Below are 22329 nucleotides of genomic sequence, written 5' to 3'. Positions count from 1 at the left end.
TTTTTTTTTTTTTTTTTTTTTTTTGAGATGGAGTCTCGCTGTGTCGCCCAGGCTGGAGTGCAGTGGCCAGATCTCCGCTCACTGCAAGCTCCGCCTCCTGGGTTTACGCCATTCTCCTGCCTCAGCCTCCCGAGTAGCTGGGACTACAGGCGCCCGCCACCTCGCCCGGCTAGTTTTTTGTATTTTTTCAGTAGAGAGGGGGTTTCACCGTGTTAGCCAGGATGGTCTTGATCTCCTGACCTCGTGATCCGCCCGTCTCGGCCTCCCAAAGTGCTGGGATTACAGGCTTGAGCCACCGCGCCCGGCCAATTTTTTGTATTTTTAGTAGAAATGGTGTTTCACCATGTTGGCCAGGCTGGTCTCGAACTCCTGACCTCAAGTGATCTGCCTGCCTCGGCCTCCCAAAGTGCTGGGATTATAGGTGAGCCTTTTTTCTTTTCTTTTCTTCTTCTTTTTTTTGAGACAGGGTCTTTCTCTGTTGCCCTAGATGGAGTGCAGTGGCATGATGATAGCTCACGGCAGCTCTGACCTCCCATCTCAAGCAATCCTCCCACCTCAGCCTCTCAAGTAGCTGGGACTACAGGTGTACGCCACTATGCCATGTTAATTTTTTTTTTTTTTTAAGTAGAGTTGGGGTCTTGCCATGTTGCTAGGATTACAGTTGTAAGCCACTGCACCTGGCCATCAACCTGATCCTACAGCAGAGGAAACGGAGGGGCAGAGAGGTTAAGGAACCTGCCAAAAGTCACACAGCTGGAAATGCAGAGAAGCCAGTTGCCCGAGCTCCTCACTGCTGTCACCCTGATTCTCCTCCTCTGGGAAGTCTTCCCTTTTCTTCCAGGCTTTATCAGGGTCCCCCTGTGCCCCCTGACTGTCCTTTGTGCCTCCTCCTCTGGGCTGTAGTGACCTGGGTAAGAACCCATCTCCCTCCCTAGGCTGTTAGCCCCTGGAAGGTAGGGACAGGAGTGGGTTGGATCATCTCTGTGTCCCCAGGGCCTCAGGTAGGGCCAGCACACAGGAGGGCTTTACACAGAGGATGCAACCCTCAGGAGGGAGTGAGTTTGCCATCCCCTGAGGTAATCAAGTGGAAGCTGCAGGAGCACAGACCTCCTCTGACATTCCCTGCTCGCTCTCTGATTCCTGATCACACAGCAGAAGCTGGTGGAGGCTTCCTCTCTGTCCTCTCCCATTGCTATCCCGTCTTTCCCCAGTGGAAGGGGTTGCCGGCGAGCAGCCGGGAAGAAAAGTCCGATGGAGCTCCAGAGACTCTAACATTTCCTCTCTCTTGAAATGTTTTCTTTTTGAGTTTTCTCAGTTGAAAGCTAGATTCTTTATTTTCCACCTTTCTCCTCTCTTAAAGTAGACTTAAAGCTATGAGTTTTCCTCTCAGGGATGCTTTGGCTCATCACAGAGGTGGTCTTTCACTTTAATAGGCGTGCGGTTTACATTCCGACAGCCTCATCAATTCCAGAGTTAATGAGAAGTGATGGCTGGGCGTGGTGTGTCTCACGCATGTAATCCCAGCACCTTGGGAGGCTGAGACGGGCAGATCACTTGAGGTCGGCGGATCACTTGAGGTCAGGAGTTCAAGACCAGCCTGGCCAACGTAGTGAAACTCCGTCTCTACTAAAAATACAAAAATTAGCTGGTTGTGGTGGTGCACGCCTGTAGTCCCAGCTACTCGGGAGGCTGAGTCAGAAGAATCACTTGAACCCAGGAGGTGGAGCCAAGATCGCACCATTGCACTCCAGCCTGGGTGACAAGAGTGAAACTCTGTCTCAAAAAACAAAAAAAACCAAAAAAAAACAGAAGTGACTTTTTTTTTTTTTTTTTTTTTTGGAAACATAGTCTCGCTCTGTTGCCCAGGCTGGCGTGCACTGGCATGATCTCTCAAAACAAGCAAGACTCCATCTCAAAACAAAAACAACAAACAAACAAACAAAAGAACCTCATAAATACTGAGGCAGGTCCCCTGAGAGATGGAGACCCTCTAGGGATGTTCCTTCTCTGGGAGCCCACACTGTGGGAGGGAGGGGCCTTCGCACCTGACATGTCACAACCAGATGCGTCTGAGAGCTCCCGAAAGAGACAGGAATGTTATAAAGACACGGACAACGATGACCTCCCATTTCCCGGGTATGTCGCATGGGCCAGACGGTTGCTTCACACATGTCCTACCCCTTCCTCCTCCCGTAGTTCCTAAAGAACAATTATTCACATCACCCCCATTGTGGAGATGAAGAAACTGAGGCTTAGAGAAGTTAAATGATGTGCCCCAGGTTACATAGCACACAGAGCCAGATATGGGCAGAGCTGGGATGTGAACCCAGGTCTCTCCAATGCCTGAGTCTGACCTCTTAGTCCTAATGTTATACTGCTTCTAAAAATCCTACAGGTGGCCAGGTGCAGTGGCTCCCGCCTGTCATCCCAGCACTTTGGGAGGCCGAGGTGGGTGGATCACCTGAGGTTAGGAGTTTGAGACCAGCCTGGTCAACATGGTGAAACACCGTCTCTACTAAAAATATACAGATTAGCCGGGCGTGGTGGTGCATGCCCGTAATCCCAACGACTTGGGAGGCTGAGGCAGGAGAATTGCTTGAACCCGGGAGGCAGAGGTTGCAGGGTTACAGTGAGCTGAGATCTCGCCACTGCACTCCAGCCTGGGTGACACAGCAAGACTCCATCTCAAAAAAAAAAAAAAAAAAAAGAGGGGCCCAGCATGGTGGCTAACACCTGGAATCCCAGCACTTTGGGAGGACGAGGCGGGAGGATCATTTGAACTCAGGAGTTCAAGACCAGCTTAGGCAACACAGTGAGACCCCATCTCTACCAAAAAATTAAAAAAATTAACGGGACATGGTGGTATGCACCTGCAATCCCAGATAGTTGGGAAGCTGAGGCAGGAGGATCACATGAGCCTGGGAGGTCGAGGCTGTAGTGAGCTGTGACTGTACCACTGCACGCCAGCCTGAGTGACAGAGGAAGACCCTGTCTCAAAAATAAAAATAAAGTAGGCCCCATGGGTACAGGGAGGAGAGAGAGGAAGAAGGGAGACAAAACAAATCTAGTTGGATGCAATGACTCATGCCTATAATCTCAGAACTTCAGGAGGCTGGGGCAGGAGAATCACCTGAGCTCAGGAGTTTGAGACCAGCCTGGGCGACACAGTGAGATTCCATCTCTTAAACAAAAAAAGAAAAGAAAAAAATTAGCCAGGCATAGTGACATTTGCCTGTAGCCCCAGCTACTCAGGAGACGGAGGTGGGAGGATCGCTTAAGCCCGGGAAGTTGAGGCTGCAGTGAGCCATGATCGTGCTACCACACTCCAGCCTGGCTAGAGTGAGACTGTCTCAAAAATAAAGCCACAGATTTCCACATTTATCGGGTGCCTATGTGTTATGTGCCAGGCCTGTTTTATGGACATGAGATGCATTAATTCACTTAATTCCCATGACAACCCCAGGCAAGCAGTACTGCAGGTACTAACACACCCATTTTACAGATGAGGAAACCGGGTCCCTAAGTGGGCAGGGCGAGGGAGGCTCAGAAACCTTGAGTCACTAGGAGGCTGCAAGGGCTGAGCTACAGACCCCCGTAGGTGGACTACGGACCCCATGCATGTATCCACTGGGCTGCCCCCGGGGCCCTTGAGGATAAGGTACTGCACAGAGTAATGCTTGCAAAATTTAGGGGCACAAAGTCGTCTGAGAATCTGAGGATGGATGCCAGGGACACCCTCTTCAGCGTAACACAAGCCCACAGGCCATTTTGCACAGTTTCCTGAAAGTCACAAGTGCCGGCTGGCCAGAGAGCAGGACCTTAGAGTGAAAGCTATTCTTTAGATGAGAACTGTAGTGGAGATGGGGACCCCAAATAAGGGAAATCTTTAGAGAAAGCGCTTGGGGAGACAGGGAATACACATAATCCCAAGAAGCTGGCGTTCAATGGAAAAAAGACCCTGTGAAGCTGCTGACCCTAAAGAACAGGAACTCTATAAGAACGACACCCCAGGCCAGGCGTGGTGCCTCATGCCTGGAATCCCAGCACTCTGGGAGGCCTAGGCAGGCGGATCACTTGAGGTCGGGAGTTCAAGACCAGCCTGGCCCACAGGGTGAAACCCCGTCTCTACTAAAAATACAAAAATTAGCCGGGTGTGATGGCACACGCGCCTGTAATCCCTGCTACTCAGGAGGCTGAGGCAGGAGAATCGCTTGAACCCGGGAAGCAGAGATTGCAGTGAGCCGAGGTTGCCCCACTGCACTCCAGCCTGGGCAACAGACCAAGACTCCGTCTCAAAAAAAAAAAAAGAAAAAAAAAAAAAAAAAAAAAAAGGAGGCTGGGAGCGGTGGCTCATGTCTGTAATCCCAGCACTTTGGAGGCCGAGGCGGGTGAATTACCTGAGGTTGGGAGTTCGAGAACAGTCTGACCAACATGGAGAAACCCCGTCTCCACTAAAAATACAAAAAATTAGCCGGGCGTGGTAGTGCGTGCCTGTAATCCCAATCACTTGGGAGGCTGAGGTAGGAGAATCGCTTGAACCCGGGAGGCGGAGGTTACAGTGAGCGGAGATCGCACCACTGCACTCCAGCCTGGGTAACAAGAGGGAAACAAGAAAGAAAAGAAAGAAAAAAAGAAAGAGAGAGAGAGAGAAGGAAGGACGGAAAGAAGGAAAGAAGGAAGGAAGGAAGGGAGGAAGGAAGGGAAAGAAAGAAAAGAAAAGAAAAGGAGAAAGACACTCCAGAGAGGACCCTTCTGAAGACAGAAAAGCAAGAGGATAAAATCTTCCTGGAAAAGGACGCCATGGGAATGGAGACCCTACAGAAAAGAGACGAGTCTCCTACAGAACCACACGGAGAAAGATCCCATGGAGATGCGAACCTGGTTTTTTTTTTTTTTTTTTTTTAAAGTAACTTCAAGAAGGACCCCAATGAGAAGGGATCCGGCATCTCAGGATCTTCTAGCGGGGAAGAGGACAAACAGGGTCCTTACAGACGAGGGATTCTATGACAGATGCCAGGAGGAGACGCCCTGTTGATCAGAGTAACTACTAGCCCATCCTGCAGCTCGGGGACCCCACAGAGATGTGGCTTTCACGGATGGAGGGCAGGAAAGTCAGACGGGACAGTCTCTGCCCTACCCAGTCTCAGCAGAACCAAAGAGATCCGAGAACGCAAGCCCGGACCGTACTTCCAGCCACGCGCAGCTCGACGCGACTACCATTCCCAGGAGGCCCCGCGGCTCCAGGCTGGCTTCCTGCCCTGCGGCGCCCGCGCAGTGGCTGCCGGAAGACGTAGTTCCCACCGCTGTAACTCCGACCGGAAGGCCGGCTCCGCCCCCGCCACCAGCCCTACCTCCTTCCATGTCCTCCGTCCAGTTGCGGCTGCTACTCGTGGGCGAGCTGGGCGAAGTGTAGTAATCGCCGCCGGGGCTCGTGTCCACGTCTTCCTCCATCGAGCCCGATTTGTGCCGCTTGCTCCTTATGGGCGAGGGAGGGGGAGAGGCTGGTTACCAGGGAGACGCGGGGGCAGGGGGCGCGGCCGCGGGCTTTGCTACTTCCGGTCCTTAAGTGGGCAGGGCGAGGGAGGTGGTCCCGCGAGACATCGCGGGAGCCGTGGGCGTTCAGCCCATTCCCAATGAACCCCTGTTCCAACCATTGCTTGGATGGGACACCCGGGCCAAGGCAGGGAGGGTCTCAGCAGAGGTCGGACACCAAGCTAGCATGGTGGAGACCAAAACCCAGGCAGCCTGGCTAATCCCCTGACCACCTGTAGTTCTCAGAACTGCCTGTTAGGGGTATGATCCCATTTTATGGATGGGGAAACTGAGGCACAATGTGACCCGCTCGAGGTCACACAGCATATCTCAGCAAGAACCTGTGTCTGCATTCTCCGGGGGCGGGGGGGTCCTAAGGCCTGGCTGAGCCGGCAGGATTTGAGGCTGGGGGAGCCCACGGTGGGCTGTCAGGGCTAGGGGAAGAGGCACATGGGGCTGGCTGGGTTTTGAAGGATGAATAGGAGTTTCTCAGGCCAGGTGAATTGTGAAAAGAGGTATTCCAGGGAGAGGAATGAGTCAGCTCGGACCAGAGGGGATGGGCTGATGAATGGGGTTGTGAAATGCCCAGAAGTGGGGACCTGGGTACTTACCCACTGGAGGAGGTGCTGGGCAGCGTTCTTCTCAGGCCAGTGCTGGCTGGGTTCAGGTCGTATGCCAGGTGCCCCTGCAGCTCCCCCAGGGAGAAGTTGGGTCCTGTTCCGGTCACCACAGGTGCTGCAGAGGGTGAGAGGGGAGAGTGAGGCAGGAAGCAGTGTCCTGTGCTGCGGTTTGCTTTAGAGGTAGGGAAAGCCATTGGGTGCAGTCCAAAGGGGGATCCCCTTCCCATATTGGCCCAGTTCCTAGGGTGGCTGAAACCAGTTTTATTCTATGGATCAGAGGACCAAGGTCATGGGGAGAGGCCAAGAGCACACTGTGAGGCAGAGGCATAGCCAGAGCTCGAGGCCAGGCTCTGTGGATCTGGACAGGGAGAGTGTCAGTCAGGGCTAAAGAAGGACAGCGCCCAGGACTTGCTGAGGTGGGATTCAGACAGCGTGGGATGGAATTCGCTGGGTCCCCAGCAGGTCAGCAGGGAAAGCAAGGGGACAGGAGGAGCGGGGGGGGGGTCCTCTGGGGTCTCCTGGGACAGGACAGTGGAGGCCCCAGGGAGGAGGAAGGATGCTGGGGCAGAAGGTTGCTTAGCTGCCATCCAGCATTTGGATTCTGTTTCCTGGGGAGGTGGGAGGGAGCCCTGACCTTGGGCTCTGGGAAGGGCCTGGCCCCCTCCCTTTCTAGGAACCTTGGCTTGATAACACAGTGGGTGTCTGGAAACGACAAGGAGTAGGGTGAGGGGGTGAGCTCCTTCCTCCCTGCGGCCTCCTCCCCTCTCCAGGACCCAGCTCTGGGCTGACGGGAACACTCACTCCGGGACACTTGGATAAGCTCGGTGACGCTGAACACGCCAGAGGTGACAAAGCTCTCCTGGAAGTCGGTTGTGTCTGGAACAGGAAGACAGTGGGGTCAGTGGGCTGAGCCGGGCCTATTTCCCTTCTCCACACTCCAGGGCTGCCTGGACTCCTGGGGCTGGCCCGAGCCTGGGTGTTCACCCTGTCTATCTCCTGCAGTGGGGGAATGACAGCTCCAGTCCGATGGGGAAGGCCCCGGTGGGGGTGGGGGGGGCCCTTGTCCCGCATGGGTCTTCACACAGCCTTCATCCGGGCCCCCCATGCTGTGGAACACTGCCTTCAAGTGGACAGCAGGCCGGGCGCAGTGGCTCATGCCTGGAATCCCAGCACCGTGGGAGGCCGAGGCAGGAGGATCGCTTGAGCTCAGGAGTTCAAGACCAGCCTGGGGAACACAGTGAGACGCCATCTCTACAAAAAGTATTAGAATTGGCTGGGCATGGTGGCTCAAGGGTGGATCATGAGGTCAGGAGATCGAGACCATCCTGGCTAACACGGTGAAACCCCGTCTCTACTAAAAAATACAAAAAAACTAGCCGGGCAAGATAGCGGGTGCCTGTAGTCCCAGCTACTCTGGAGGCTGAGGTAGGAGAATGGCATAAACCCGGGAGGCGGAGCTTGCAGTGAGCTGAGATCTGGCCACTGCACTCCAGCCTGGGTGACAGAGCGAGACTCCGTCTCAAAAAAAAAAAAAAAAAAAAAAAAGTGTTAAAATTAGCCAGGTGTTGTGGTGCGTGCCTGTAGTCCCAGATACTCAGGAGGCTGAGGCAGGAGGATCACTTGAGCCTGAGAGATGGAGGCCGCAATGAACCATTGTTGTGCCACTGCACTCCAGCCTGGGAAACAGAGCAACACCCCGTCTTAAAAAACGAGTGGAGGCCGGGCACGGTGGCTCATGCCTATAATCCCAGCATTTGGGAGGCTGAGGCAGGCGGATCACAAGGTCAGGAGATCGAGATCACAGTGAAACCCTGTCTCTACTAAAAATACAAAAAATTAGCTGGGCGTGGTGGCGGCACCTATAGTCCCAGCTACTCGGGAGGCTGAGGCAGGAGAATGGCGTGAACCCGGGAGGCGGAGCTTGCAGTGAGCTGAGATCGTGCCACTGCACTCCAAAATGAAAGGAGAGCGGAGACCTGGGCTCACATTGGCTCCATCACCTGCCTCGGTGTATGATCTGGGGGCAGGCCACTTTCCCTCTCTCAGCCTCCATGTTTTCCTAATCGCAGAAGTGGAAACCATCAATCCCACTGTCGGGGTCATCCTGAGGTCTGCATCCAGCTGCCTGGGAGGGGCGACTGGCTTGCTTTGCACACTGTCACCCTTCGAGATACTCTGGCTTCTTGTTCTTCTCCCCTCCAGACCGGGAGGTCCGTGTGGGCAGGGATTTCTGTCTGCCCCGACCCTGCAGTGTCCTTCATACCTAGACCAGAGCTTGGCACCCAGCAATGGGTCAGTTAAAATGGGGAGCTGAATGGGGGGGTCCACAAGCCGCAGTTAAACTCCCCACCCCGTGTCCCCAGCACCACTCCTACCTAATGTCAAAGGGAGGGAGATCGTCCTCTCTTAACTGGAGTGGTTTGGACCCATTTCACAGATTTGAAAATCGAAGTTGTCCCCGAGAGGTCGGGAGCCTTGGCCAACCTCAGACAGCTTGGGGACAGCCCTGTTCTGCCTTCGGACGCCCTTGTAGGAGGGATTCATGGACTCAACAGGCGTTTACTAAGCATCCACAGTGTCTGGTTCTGAGCTGGGCCCCGACACAGCGGGAGATAACACAGGCGGAAGCAGTCGCCCCCGTGAGACTCAAAGTCCAGTGCGAGCGACAGCAGCCAAGATTAATAGGTCAGCAAAAGTCCACGAGTGTTCCTAGCAGCACTCTTCACAGCTCAAACCAGAAAGCCACCCAAATACCCCTTCAAAAGATGAAGAGAGAAACACAGCGTGGTCTATCCACACACTGGAATAGGACTCAGCCGTGAAAAGGATGCCGGGCGCGGTGGCTCACGCCTGTAATCCCAGCACTTTGGGAGGCCGAGGTGGGCAGATCACGAGGTCAGGAGAGCGAGACCATCCTGGTTAACATGGTGAAACCCCGTCTCTATGAAAAATACAAAAAATTAGCTGGGAGTGGTGCCGCGCAGCTATAGTCCCAGCTACTCGGAGGCTGAGGCAGGAGAACGGCGTAAACCCGGGAGGCGGAGCTTGCAGTGAGCCGAGATCACGTCGCTGCACTCCAGCCTGGGCAACAGAGCGAGACTCTGTCTCAAAAAAAAAAAAGAAGAGATAAACACAGCATGGCCTATCCACACACTGGAATAGGACTCATCCGTGAAAAGGATGCTGGGCGTGGTGGCTCATGCCTGTAATCCCAGCACTTTGGGAAGCTGAGGTGGGCGGATCTCGTGAGCTTAGGAGTTTGAGATCAGCCTGGGCGACATGGCAGAACCTTGTGTCCAAAAAATATGAAAATTAGCTGGGTGTGGTGGCGTGTGCCTGTAGTTCCAGCACTTTGGGAAGCTGAGGCGGGTGGATCACTTGAGCCCCGGAGTTTGAGACCAGCCTGGGCAACATGGCGAAACCCCATCCCTACAAAAAGTACAAAAATTAGCCGGGCGTGGTGGTGCACACCTGTAGTCCCAGCTACTTGGGAGGCCGAGGCGGGAGGATCGCTTGAGCCCTGGAGGTCGAGGCTGCAGTGAGCTATGATTCCACCACTGCACTCCAGCCTGGGTGACAGAGCAAGACTCTATCTCAAAAAAAAAAAAAAAAAAAAAAAAAGAGAAAAAGAATGAGGAGCCGGGCTGGGCGCAGTAGTGGTAGCTCACGCCTGTAATCCCAGCACTTTGGGAGGCCGAGGTGGGTGGATCACCTGAGCTCAGGAGTTCAAGACCAGCCTGGCCAACATGGTGAAACCCCATCTCTACTAAAAATACAAAAATTAGCCAGGCATGGTGGCGGGTGCCTGTAATCCCAGCTACAGGCCGAGATCGCGCTTTTGTACTCCAGGCTGGGCATCAGAATAAGACTTCGTCTCAAAAAAGGTAAATAAAAATAAAAGAATGAGGCTCTGACACAGGGTACAACATGGATGCACCTTGAGGCCATCACTCAATGAGGGATGCCAGACACAAAAGGCCACACAGTGTGTGATGCCATTTCTTTCTTTTTTTTTTTTTTTTTTGAGACGGAGTCTCACTCTGTCGCCCAGGCTGGAGTGCGATGGCGCAATCTCGGCTCAATGCAACCTCTGCCTCCCAGGTTCAAGCGATTCTCCTGCCTCAGCCTCCCAAATAGCTGGGATTACAGGTACCTGCCACCGCACCTGGCTAATTTTTGTATTTTTAGTAGAGGCAGGATTTCACCATCTTGGTCCAGCTGGTCTCAAACTCCTGACCTTGTGATCCACCTGCCTTGGCTTCCCAAAGTGTTGGGATTACAGGCGTGAGCCATTTCTCTGAAATATCCAGGACAGGCCAAGCCACAGAGACAGGAAGGGGATGTGTGGGCATCAGGGCTGGGAGAGGAGATGGGGAGTGGTGGCTGATGGGGACGGGGTTTCTTTTAGCGGGGATGAAATGTTCTGGAATTAGGCCAGGCTCAGCGGTTCACATCTGCAATCCCAGCACTTTGGAAGGCTGAGGTGAGAGAATCACTTGAGATCAAGAGTTCGAGACCAGCCTGGCCAACGTGGTGAAACTCTGTCTCTACTAAAAATATAAAAATTAGCTGGGTGTGGTGGCATGTGACTATGATCCCAGCTACTCGGGAGGCTGAGGCATGAGAATTGCTTGAACCAGGAAGGCGGAGGTTGCAGTGTGCTGAGATTGCGCCACTGCACTCCAGCCTGGGGGGAAAAAAAAAAAAAGAAATATTCTGGAATTACATAGAGGCGAATGTACTTAGTGCACTTTGACTTGGACACTTAAAAATGGTTAACATGATACATTGTACATTATGCACATTTTACTACAAATTAAAAGTTCATTAAGTCAAATGCGAGGTGCATCAGCCTGTGGTAAGGCAGACGGCCGGTGGGGAACCAGCTAGGATGGGGAGGGAGGCTATTTTACACCCAGGGCTCAGAGAGAGCCTGGCCGAGATGGCAGCATTTTACAAAGACCTCAAGATGAGACTGGATAAGAGGAAGGAACTTGTTAAAATCTGCAAAGCTCCGAGAACAGTGCCTGGCAACCGCCCCGTGACTGTTGGCTTCTCTGATGCGGATGATGTTTCATCACCTCCCCGAGGGCCACGATGTTCCCGGCACTGGGAACAGCCCGTGCAAAGGCCCCCGGGTTGAAACGCACTTGGCAAGTTGCAGGCCAGCAGGGTTGGAACGGAAAGAGCCAGGGAGCCTGGTCCGTTTGGAGGTGGGACAGGCTCTTGGCTTTAGGGTGGCGGTGGGAGCAGTTCCTCTCCCGCTCCCCAGGGGGCAGCACGGGCTGCAGGGAGCTCATGGCTGTGTCCGGTTCTGCAGACCCAAACCCCCCGCCAGTCCCCCGTTACAATCTTTCCTTTCTTTTTCGGAGATGGAGTTTTGCTCTGTTGCCCCGGCTGGAGTGCAGTGGTGCAATCATAGCTCACTGCAGCCTCAAACTCCTGGGCTCAAGTGATGCTCCTGCCTCAGCCTCCCAAGTAGCTGGGACTACAGGCACGCACCACCATGCTTGGCTAATTTGTGTATTATTATTATTATTATTATTATTATTATTACGTTTTGTAGAGATAGGGTCTTGCTGTGTTACCCAGGCTGGTCTCAAACTCTTGGGCTCAAGTGATCCTCCTGCTTCAGCCTGCCAAGTAGCTGGGATTACAGGCATGTACCTCCATGCTTGGCTAATTTTTGTTTTTTTTGTTTTTTTGGTAGAGGTAAGGTCTTGCTATACTACCCAGGCTGGTCTCAAACTCCTGGGCTCAAGCGATGCTTCTGCCTCAGCCTCCCAAGTAGCTGGGACTACAGGCACGCACCACCATGCTTGGCTAATTTTTGTATTATTATTATTACGTTTTGTAGAGAGAGAGTCTTGCTGTGTTACCCAGGCTGGTCTCAAACTCCTGGGCTCAAGCGATCCTTCTACCTCAGCCTCCCAAGTAGCTGGGATTACAGGCATGTACCTCCATGCTTGGCTAATTTTTTGTATTTTTTTTTTGGTAGAGATAGGGTCTTGCTATACTACATTGGTCTTGAACTCCTGGGCTCAAGTGATCCTCCCGCTTCGACCTCTCAAAGTGCTGGGATTGCAGGCTTGAGCCATCACACCCGGCCCCCTGTTACAGTCATTTGCTGAGTGAAGGCAGTGAACCCTGCCCCGTGCTGGGAGGTTCAGGGCCACACATTCTGAGGAGGACAGAGCAGTGGCCCCCAAGTGTCCAGAAGAAGTGGCCAGAGCCGTTTCCTGCTGACCCAGCTGGCCAGCTGGTGTCAGCACGCCCCCTCCGCCTCCCCCCACCGGGGTTTCCTGTTTGTGCAGCGCCTGCTATGCTCCATCTCTGGGGGACTCCCTGGCGAGCTGGGAGGACGTGATTTCCTCTACCAGACGCCCAAGCTCCCCAGGGGACCAGGCCAAGCGCCGTTGCCCCCACCTCCCTCCAACATCTGGCTTGGAGAAAGGCGTCTGGGGATCACAGGAGGCCGAGGAGGACCCGGGTCACAGACGGAGGAGTCACCAGGGGCCAGTGAGGAGTGGCCTCAGGCCTGTGAACCTCCGGGAACCTTTCAGCCTCCCTGTGCACGCCTGTTCCGGTCCTTCCAAGAAGGACGCCTCACCCACTCGCTTTCTCTTCCTTCCTTCTTTTCCTTTCCTTTTTTTTTTTTTTTGAGACAGAGTCTCACTCTGTCCCTCGGGCTGGAATTCAGTGGCGTGATCTAGGCTCTGCAACCTCCGCCTCCCGGGTTCAAGCGATGGTTTTGCCAAGCTTGAACCATTCAAGCTTTCGCCATGTTCAAGGCTGGTCTTGAACTCCTGACCTCAGGTCATCCGCCCAACTCGACCTCCCAAAGTGCTGGGATTACAGGTGTGAGCCACGGCACCCTGGCCCCTTCCTGCTTTTTCTTTTGTTTTTTTTGAGACGGAGTTTTTACTCTTATTGCCCAGACTGGAGTGCAATGGCGCAATCTCAGCTCACTGGGTTCAAGCAATTATCCTGCCTCAGCCTCCTGGGTAGCTGGGGTTATAGGCATGTGCCTCCACGCCCAGCTAATTTTTGTATATTTAGTAGAGACGTGGTTTCTCCATGTTGATCATGCTGGTCTCAAACACCTGACCTCAGGTGATCCACCCGCCTCGGCCTCCCAAAGTGCTGGGATTACAGGTGTGTGCCACCACACTCAGCCCCTTCCTTCTTTTTCATCTCGCCTCTTTCCTCTCCTCACACATCCTCTCGTCTCTTTTTCTCTCTGCTTCATCCCTCTCGCCTTCCTTTCTTTCTACAAATATTTATTGAGCACCCACTCTGCACCAGGCCCCATTCTAAGCCCTGAGGGCACAACAGAGATCTAGACAGACAAAGCCTCTCTGCCCTCGAGGATGTGACATTCCACTGGGGAGATGAGCAAACACCCGTGTAGTCACTAAGCAACTAAGCAAATCCATAGGCAATCACTAACTTCCTCTGAAGGAAAGAAAACAGAGGGCTGAGATTGAGGGTGGCCAGAAGCTGCCTGAGGTAAAGGAGCTCAGAGTAGACCTCTCTGAGAAGGGGGCATTTGAGCTGAGACCAGGGGAGATCTGGAGAGAGCAAGTGAGCAGTTAGTTAGCTGTTTAGACAGAGGGAAGAGAATGTGCAACGGCCCTGAGGCAGGACTGGGCCAGGTGCACTGGAGGAACAGCGAGGAGGTCTGTGTGGCTGGGAGTGGGCGAGAGGGAGAGAGGGAGGAGGGGAGGACAGGGCAGGGTTGGGACAGGTTGTGCAGGGCCCTGTGGGCCACAGGGAGGACCTGGGCTTTTACCTCAAGAGAGGTGGGAGCCATGGAGGGCTGTGGGCAGAGGAGGGATGGGCCCTGACTTGGGGGCTCACAGGCGTCCTCTGGCCATAGTGAGAAAGACAAACGGTCGGGGACAAGGGCAGGAGCTGGGGGCTAGGATGGAAGGGACTGCTGTGGTCTAGGTGAGCTAAATTTTCCCACTTCCTATCCCTACAACATAGAATTACACTGTCCTACCCATCTGTTAAGACATCTCATGAGGGCTGGTGTGGTAGCTCACACCTGTGATCCCAGTGCTTTGGGAAGCCAAGGCAGGAGGATCACTTGAGCTCAGGAGTTTGAGACCAGTCTGAGCAACATAGTGAGACTTTGTCTCTACAAAAACAAAAAAATTTTTAAAAACCAGGTGCGGTGGCTCATGCCTGTAATCCCAGCACTTTGGGAGGCTGAGGTGGGCGGATCATGAGGTCAGGAGTTTGAGACCAGCCTGGCCAACATGGTGAAACCCCATCTCTACTAAAAATACAAAAATTAGCCAGCCGTGGTGGTGGGCACCTGTAATCCCAGCTACTCGGGAGGCCGAGGCAGGAGAATGGCGTGAACCCAGGAGGCGGAGGTTGCAGTGAGCTGAGATCGCACCACTGCACTCCAGCCTGGGCAAGAGAGCGAGACTCCATCTCAAAAAAAAAAAAAAAAAAATAGCCAGGCACAGTGGCGCACACCTGCAATCCCAGTTACTTGAGCGGCTAAGGTGGGAGGATTGCTTGAGCCTAGCTGGTCCAGGCTGTAGTGAGCTAGGATGGTGTCACTGCACTCCAGCCTAGGCAGCAGAGTGAGACTGTTTCTAAGACAAACAAGCCAGGAGCGGTGGCTTATGCCTGTAATCCCAGCACTTTGGGTGGCCGAGGTAGGTGGATCACCTGAGATCAGGAGTTCAAGACCAACCTGGCGAACGTGGAGAAACCCTGTCTCTACTAAAAATACAAAAATTAGCCGGGCGTGGTGGCGCGTGCCTGTAATCCCAGCTACTCGGGAGGCCGAGGCAGGAGAATGGCGTGAACCCAGGAGGCAGAGGTTGCAGTGAGCTGAGATAGCGCCACTGCACTCTAGCCTGGGTGATAGAGTGAGACTCCCTCTCAAAATAAATCAATGAATGAAAACAAAACAAAAACCCCCAAACATCCCATGGGACTGTAGAACCCTCCGGGGTCTCCCATGGGCTGAGCACCTCAGAGCCCAGAAGCTGGCAGCTCACAGTCGTGGGTTCCAACCCAGCTCCCTGGTCGCCTCTGGGCAGGCCCCTTAACCTCTCTGAGCCTCAGTCTGCTCCTCTGTAAAACGAGTGGTGCCAAGCAAATGATTCCTAAATAAAAGACAAGGACAGGGCTGTGCCCTCCACCCTTCACCGCCACGATGTCCCCAGACTCACCCAGCGTGATGGGCTTGCTGTCCTCCTGGTCAGAGCCCATCCCCGCCCGGGGACTGCCGCTCTGCTCTGCATCTGCAAAGAGAGGGAAGAAACATTGGTGACGTCACAGAGACCCCACCCCAGGAACAGATGAGGTGTTGACGCCGGTGCCCCAGTCCTGGGCTGGGCCAGTGCTATGGAGACAGATAGTGGCCCCGAAACACGCCCAGGCCCTGGGGTCTCTGCTTGGGCCCTTCCCTTAGCTGCTGCCCTAGAGGGTCACGGACATCTGGCCAGGCACCCTGCAGACACCAGCTAGGCCCCTGTGAGCGCCAGTGTACCTGTATGCTGGGGTAAGCCCTCCGCTTCTGCAGGGGTGGCTCAGTCACGGGTAAGAAATTAGACACCAGGAGTCTTAACAGACCGACGTTCAAATCCCCGCCCTGCTGCTTTCTTGCTGTGTGACCCTGAGCAAGTCACTTGCCCTCTCTGAGCCTCATCTGTAAAATGAAGTTCAGGCCAGGCATAGTGGCTCATGCCTGTATTCCCAGCACTTTGGGAGGCCAAGGGAGGCGGATCACCTGAGGTCAGGGTCAGGAGTTTGAGACCAGACTGGCCAACATGGTGAAACTCCATCTCTACTAAAAGTGCAAAAACTAGCCAGGTGTGGTGACACGGACCTGTAATCCCAGTTACTCGGGAAGCTGAGGCAGGAGAATCGCTTTAACCTCGGAGGCGGAGGTTGCAGTGAGCCAAGATTGCACCACTGCACTCCAGTCTGAGCGACTGGAGTTGGAGGCCAGCCTGGGCAACATAGCAAGACCCCATCTCAGAAAATAAAATTAAACAAACAAACAAAAAACCAAAACGGCCAGGCACAGTGGCTCACACCTGTAATCCCAGCACTTTGGAAGGCCAAGGCAGCCAGACTCCTTGAGGTTAGGAGTTGAAGACCAGCCTGGCCAACATGGCGAAACCCCGTCTCTACTAAAAATACAAGAATTAGCCGGGCGTGGTGGCACGGTCCTGTAATCCCAGCTACTAGGGAGGCTGAGTTAGGAGAATCACATGAACCCGGGAAGCAGAGGTTGCAGCAAGCGGAGATCATGCCGCTGCACTCCAGTCTGGGCGACAAGAGCAAGGCTCCATCTCAAAATAAATAAATAAATAAATAAATAAATAAATAAATAAATAAATAAATAAATAAATAAATAAATAAATAAAATAAAATGAGGTTCAGTCATTCAGCCCCGCCTCAGCCCTATGCAGGAGGTCTATCACTGTGCCCGTTTTACAGACGGGGAAACTGAGGACCAGAGAGGTGAGTCCTGGAGACGTCAGGTCCCTCAGCCTCAGCCTCTGCCCCTGTAGTCCCAGGGACCCGACTGTTCGTCCTGGGTTGCCATTCAGAGACCCCAGAGAGAGGAGGCTGAGGGGTGGTCTCTGTGATGGCGACGCCCCCACCGCTCACCCGGCTTGGGTGCTCCCTCTGCCCCGGCGCCTGGCCCTCCATCTTATCTAAAAATAATCAGGTTCCTTGGCAGACGCGCAGGCAGACAGACGCTGAGCTCAGCGTTATCAGCTCTGGCAGCCTGGATGCAGGACGAGTCACATCCGCCCCCTCTGGAACCCTGACCCCTCCATGGAGGGCTGAAGCTGGGGGGCAGGTGGACAAGCCCAGCCAGGCAGACCCCCTTCCCCAGCCCCACCCATGGATCACCCAGGTCAAAGACAAAGGTGGCAGGAACCAACATCGAAGGCCGCAGGAAGAGAGTCATGCTCCTCCGGCCCACCAGCCAGACCCCAAGGCCAGGATGCAATTGCTGTGTGACCTCAGGCAAGTTGCCTAACTGTCCTGAGCCTGTTCTCATCTTCCACATGGCACAAACATTGCCTAGGCCTTATCAGAGCTGGGAGGTAGTGAGGAGAGCATATTCCTGAAGCACTTGAGGGCATGTGGAGACTTCAATCACGAGAGAGTCCGCCCTGTTACTACTTTCTTCTATTTCTTTTATTTTTTTGTATTTTTTTTGAGACAGGCTCTCACTCTGTCTCCCAGGCTGGAGTGCAGTGGTGCGATCGCAGCTCGCTGTAACCTCTGCCTCCCTGGTTCGAGTGATTTTCCTGCCTCAGCCTCCAGAGTAGCTGGGATTACAGGCGCTTGCCATCACGCCTGGGTAAGGTTTGTATTTTTAGTAGAGACGGGGTTTCACCACGTTGGTCAGGCTGGTCTTGAACTCCTGACCTCAAGTGATCCACCTGCCTTGGCCTCCCAAAGTGCTGGGATTACAAGCGTGAGCCACCGTGCCTGGCTGTATCCGTTTCATAGACAAGGAAAGCTACGGGTCAGAACCATGAGCAGTGTTCTCCCTCCCAGGCCCCGCGATGGGCTTTTTCACCAGGGTTATTTTATCCAGTTTTGTGCTGGGATCAGACACCTGAGCCAAGTACTGTCTCTGAGAGTCCCCGGGTCTCTGTGTTCCTGAGCAGGTTACTTTCCTTTCAAGGCCTGAGTTTCCTCATCCGCAAAATGAGATGATGATTAAGCCAGGGGTAGTGGCACAGTGGCTCACGCCTGTAATCTCTGCACTTTGGGAGGCCGAAGCGGGAGGATCGCTTGAGGCCAGGAGTTCGAGACCAGCCAGGGCAACATAGTGAGACCCCCTATTTTACAAAAAATACAAAAGAAAAAAAAAAAAAATAGGCCAGGCATGGTGGCTCACTCCTGTAATCCCAGCACTTTGGGAGGCCAAGGCGGGCAGATCACTTTGAGCTCAGGAGTTCGAGACCAGCCTGACCGACATGGTGAAACCCTGTCTCTACTAAACATACAAAGTTAGCCGGGCATGGTGGCGCATGCCTGTAATCCCAGCTACTTGGGAGGCTGAGGCAGGAGAATTGCTTGAACCTGGGAGGTGGAGGTTGTGGTGAGCTGAGATCGCACCATTATTGCACTCAGTCTGGGCAACAAGAGCAAAACTCCATCTTATAAAAAAAGAAAAAGAAAAAAATTAGCTGGGCGTGGTGGCAGATGCCTGTAGTCCCAGCTACTCAGGAGGATCACTTGAGCCTGGGAGGTCGACGGTGCAGTGAGCTGTGATCATGCCACTGCACTCCAGCCTGAGTGACAGAGCAAGACCTTGTTTTAAAAAAATAAATCGGCCGGGCGCGGTGGCTCACGCCTGTAATCCCAGCACTTTGAGAGGCCGAGGCGAGCGGATCACAAGGTCAGAAGATCGAGACCATCCTGGCTAACACGGTGAAACCCCGTCTCTACTAAAAATACAAAAAATTAGCCGGGCGTGGTGGCGGGCACCTGTAGTCCCAGCTACTCGGGAGGCTGAGGCAGGAGAATGGTATGAATCCAGGAGGCAGAGCTTGCAGTGAGCCGAGATCGCACCACTGCACTCCAGCCTGGGTGACAGAACGAGACTCTGTCTCAAAAATAAATAAATAAATAAATGAAAGAAAATAAATGAAGACCACTCTCAGGGTTGCCGTGGGAATGATCAAAGCAATGATATTTCCTGGCACACAGAGCCTCTGGAGTTAGCTTGGCACTGTGCTAACGGCTTTGCACACACTGTGTGTCCAGCACCCACTGATTGCCACGACCAAAGGTGCCATAAACAGCAAAGGAGCAAGGCCCGGTGCCTCAGTTTCCTCATCAGGAAACAGAGGAACAGATGAGAGAAGCCCTTCCTCCAGCTAGGCTGCCCCAGCCGTGGCCAACTGGGCCAGACAGCAGCCGAGGGGAGTGTGCCCAGCTCGGCCCCGAGCCCTGCAGCCGATCCCAGGCTGGGGCAGCCAGCGGCCCCTCGGAGCTGGCCAGTTCCATTTGGACTGCCTCAAGGCTGGGCACCGGTGGCCATGATGTTGGGAAGGGCCCAGCCTGGGCAGCCGGCCGTCTGGGCTCCAGGCTGTGGGCACAGGACCCTCTTCTGGAAGCAGAGCCCACATGGACTCAGCAGGCTGCAGTGTCCAGCTGGCGTCCAGATGTTTCCCTGGGAAGCAAGAATGTTTCTTGGGCACCTACTAAGTGCCAGGCCCCCACAGTGGCTCCCAGCATGAGCTTGCAATTTGGGCAGCCAGGGAGTGGGGTCTCAGATGCATCCACGCCTCACTCTTCTCATCTGTGAAATGGACACAGCTACAGCACCCTCTCTTGGAAGCTATTTATGAGGGACAAAATGGTAATGAATGAAACATTGGCCAGGCGCAGTGGCTCACGCCTGTATTCCCAGCACTATGGGAGGCCAACGTGCGTGGCTCAAGAGGTCAGGAGTTCGAGACCATCCCGGCCAACGTGATGAAACCTCACCTCTACTAAAAATAAAAAAATTAGTTGGGGCCGGGCGCAGTGGCTCACGCCTATAATTCCAGCACTTTGGGAGGCCGAGGCGGGCGGATCACGAGGTCAGGAGATCGAGACCATCCTGGCTAACACAATGAAACCCCGTCTTTACTAAAAATACAAAAAATTTAGCCGGGCATGGTGGCGGGTGCCTGTAGTCCCAGTTGCTGGGGAGGCTGAGGCAGGAGAATGGCGTGAACCCGGGAGGCGGAGCTTGCAGCGAGCTGAGACTGCGCCACTGCACTCCAGCCTGGGCGACAGAGTGAGACTCTGTCTCCGAAAAAAAAAAAAAAAATTAGTTGGGTGTGGTGGTGCATGCCTGTAGTCCCAGCTACTCAGGAGGCTTAGGCAGGAGAATCACTTGAACTCAGGAGGCGGAAGTTGCAGTGAGCCAAGATCGGACCAACTGCACTCCAGTCTGGGTGACAGAGTGAGACTCCATCTCAAAAAAAAAAAGAAAAAAAAAAGGTGATGAATGAATGATTAATAAAACTCCCAGAACCATGGTTGCCATAGTCAGCGCTTCACCAGGCAGAGGGTGGCTTCACTACTGTAGCTATTTGATTAATATTACTGTTGTTACTGTCTTCCGTGGTGTTATTTTGTATCTGTTTTTTGTTTTTTTTGAGATGGAATCTCGCTCTTGTTCTCCCGTTGCCCAGGCTGGAGTGCAGTGGCACGATCCAGCTCACTGCAATCTCCGCCTTGCAGGTTCAAGCAATTCTCCTGCCTCAGCCTCCCGAGTAGCTGGGATTACAGGCGCCCGCCACCACGCCCACACGCCCAGCTAATTTTTGTTGTATTTTTAGTAGAGATGGGATTTCACCATGTTAACCAGGATGATCCCTTTTTCTTCTTTGTTTTTGAGACAGGATCTTGCTCTGTCACCCAGGCTGGAGTGCAGCGGCACAATCACAGCTAACTGCAGTCTTAAAGTGCTGAGACCAAGCCATCCTCCTATCTGAGCTTCCCGAGTAGCTGGGCCCCCAGGTGCATGCCACCACATCTGGCTAATTTTTGTATTATTTGTAGATACGGGTTTTTCGCGATGTTGCCCTGGCTGGTCTGGAATGCCTGGGCTCAAGCGATCCACTGGGTTTGGTCTCTCAAAGTGCTAGGATTACAGGTGTGAGCTACCACGTCCCGCCTCTTTTCTTGCCTTATTGATCTGGCAGAACTTCCAGTACAATGTTCAATAGAAATGGTGAGAGTGGTGTCCTTATCTTGTTCCTGATCTCAGGAGAAAACATCCAGTCTCTCACCACTAAGTAATGGGGTTAGCTGTGGGGTTTTGTAGCTCCCTTTCTTGGGTTAAGGAAGTTTTCTTCTTTTCCTACAGTCCTAGGAATTTATGTGTTTTTAAATTTAATTTTTTCTGGGGGGGGACGGAGTCTTGCCAAGGCTGGAGTGTAATGGCATGATCTCAGCTCACTGCAACCTCTGCCTCTTGGGTTCAACCAAATCTCCTGCCTCACCCTCTTGAGTAGCTGGGACTACAGGCTCCCACCATCACACCTGGCTCATTTTTGTATTTTTAGTAGAGACGGGATTTTGCCATGTTGGCCAGGCTGGTCTTGAATTCCGAATCTCAAGTGATCCTCCTGCCTTGGCCTCCCAAAGTGCTGGGATTACAGGCGTGAGCTACTGCGCCCAGCTGGCCGTCTCATTTTAAATCATCTCTAAAACCTGGGAATACTTCCCAACCACCTGCTGACCGTTCTTCCATCATTTGGCTCCTGAAAACTCCCCATGTTCTAGAGCCCTTGGTATGAGACTCACAGCCACATGTGACTTTTTACATTTAAGTCAGCTACACTGAAATAAAATTAGGCGGGGCGTGGTGGCACATGCCTGTAATCCCAGTGCTTTGAAAGGCCGAGGCAGGAGGATCACTTGAGCCCAGGAGTTCCAAACCAGCCTGGGCACCATGGCGAGACCCCATCTCTACAAAAATACAAAAGTTAGCTGGCTGTAGTGGCATGCCTGTAGCTCCAGCCACTCGGGGAGCTGAGGTGGGAGGATTGCTTAAGCCTGGGAGGTGGAGGTTGCAGTGAGCTATGATGGAGCCACCGCACTCCAGCCTGGGTAACAGAGCAAGACTATGTCTCAAAAAAAAAAAAAAAAGAAAGAAAGAAAATTAAATTTTAAGTTGCTCAGTTGCACAAATCACATTTCAAGCACCAAAGAGCCACAGTGGCTGGTGGTGACCAAGTTGGACAGCACAGAATATTTTGCCATCAGCAAAGAACATTCTAGCGCACTGTGTTGCCCTGGCTGCTTCCTTGAAAAGAAGGGCCGGGTGCGGTGGCTCACGCCTGTAATCCCAGCACTTTGGGAGGCGGAGGCGGGCGGATCACAAGGTCGGGAGATCAAGACCATCCTGGCTAACACGGTGAAACCCCATCTCTATGAAAAATACAAAAATTAGCTGGGCGTGGTGGCGGGCACCTGTAGTCTCAGCTACTGGGGAGGCTGAGGCAGGAGAATGGCGTGAACCCGGGAGGCGGAGTTTGCAGTGAGCCGAGATTGCGCCACTGCACTCCAGCCTGGGCGACCGAGCAAGACTCCATCTCAAAAAACAAAACAAAACAAAAACAAAAAAGAAAAGAAAAGAAAAAGAGGCACAGATAATTCCTCCTCCTCCTCC

General features: G+C 53.4%; 1 protein-coding gene across 6 annotated transcripts in view; it reads right to left on the bottom strand.

Moving 5' to 3' along the window:
* NFIC (nuclear factor I C) overlaps window positions 1-22329 on the bottom strand; it is a 112894-nt gene that overhangs the window by 30404 nt on the left and 60161 nt on the right. For all 6 annotated transcript variants that reach the window (XM_025366894.1, XM_025366896.1, XM_025366893.1 and 3 more), the window contains exons 3-6: window positions 15350-15421; window positions 6954-7028; window positions 6144-6267; window positions 5352-5476 (exon numbers count right to left, since the gene is read on the bottom strand). In XM_025366894.1, coding sequence (XP_025222679.1) covers window positions 5352-5476; window positions 6144-6267; window positions 6954-7028; window positions 15350-15421 — 396 coding nt within the window. The remainder of the gene's footprint in view (window positions 1-5351; window positions 5477-6143; window positions 6268-6953; window positions 7029-15349; window positions 15422-22329) is intronic.

Source organism: Theropithecus gelada, chromosome 19 (genome assembly GCF_003255815.1).
Source record: "Theropithecus gelada isolate Dixy chromosome 19, Tgel_1.0, whole genome shotgun sequence".
Taxonomy (NCBI): domain Eukaryota; kingdom Metazoa; phylum Chordata; class Mammalia; order Primates; family Cercopithecidae; genus Theropithecus; species Theropithecus gelada.
This window is presented reverse-complemented; position numbering and strand designations above follow the sequence as displayed.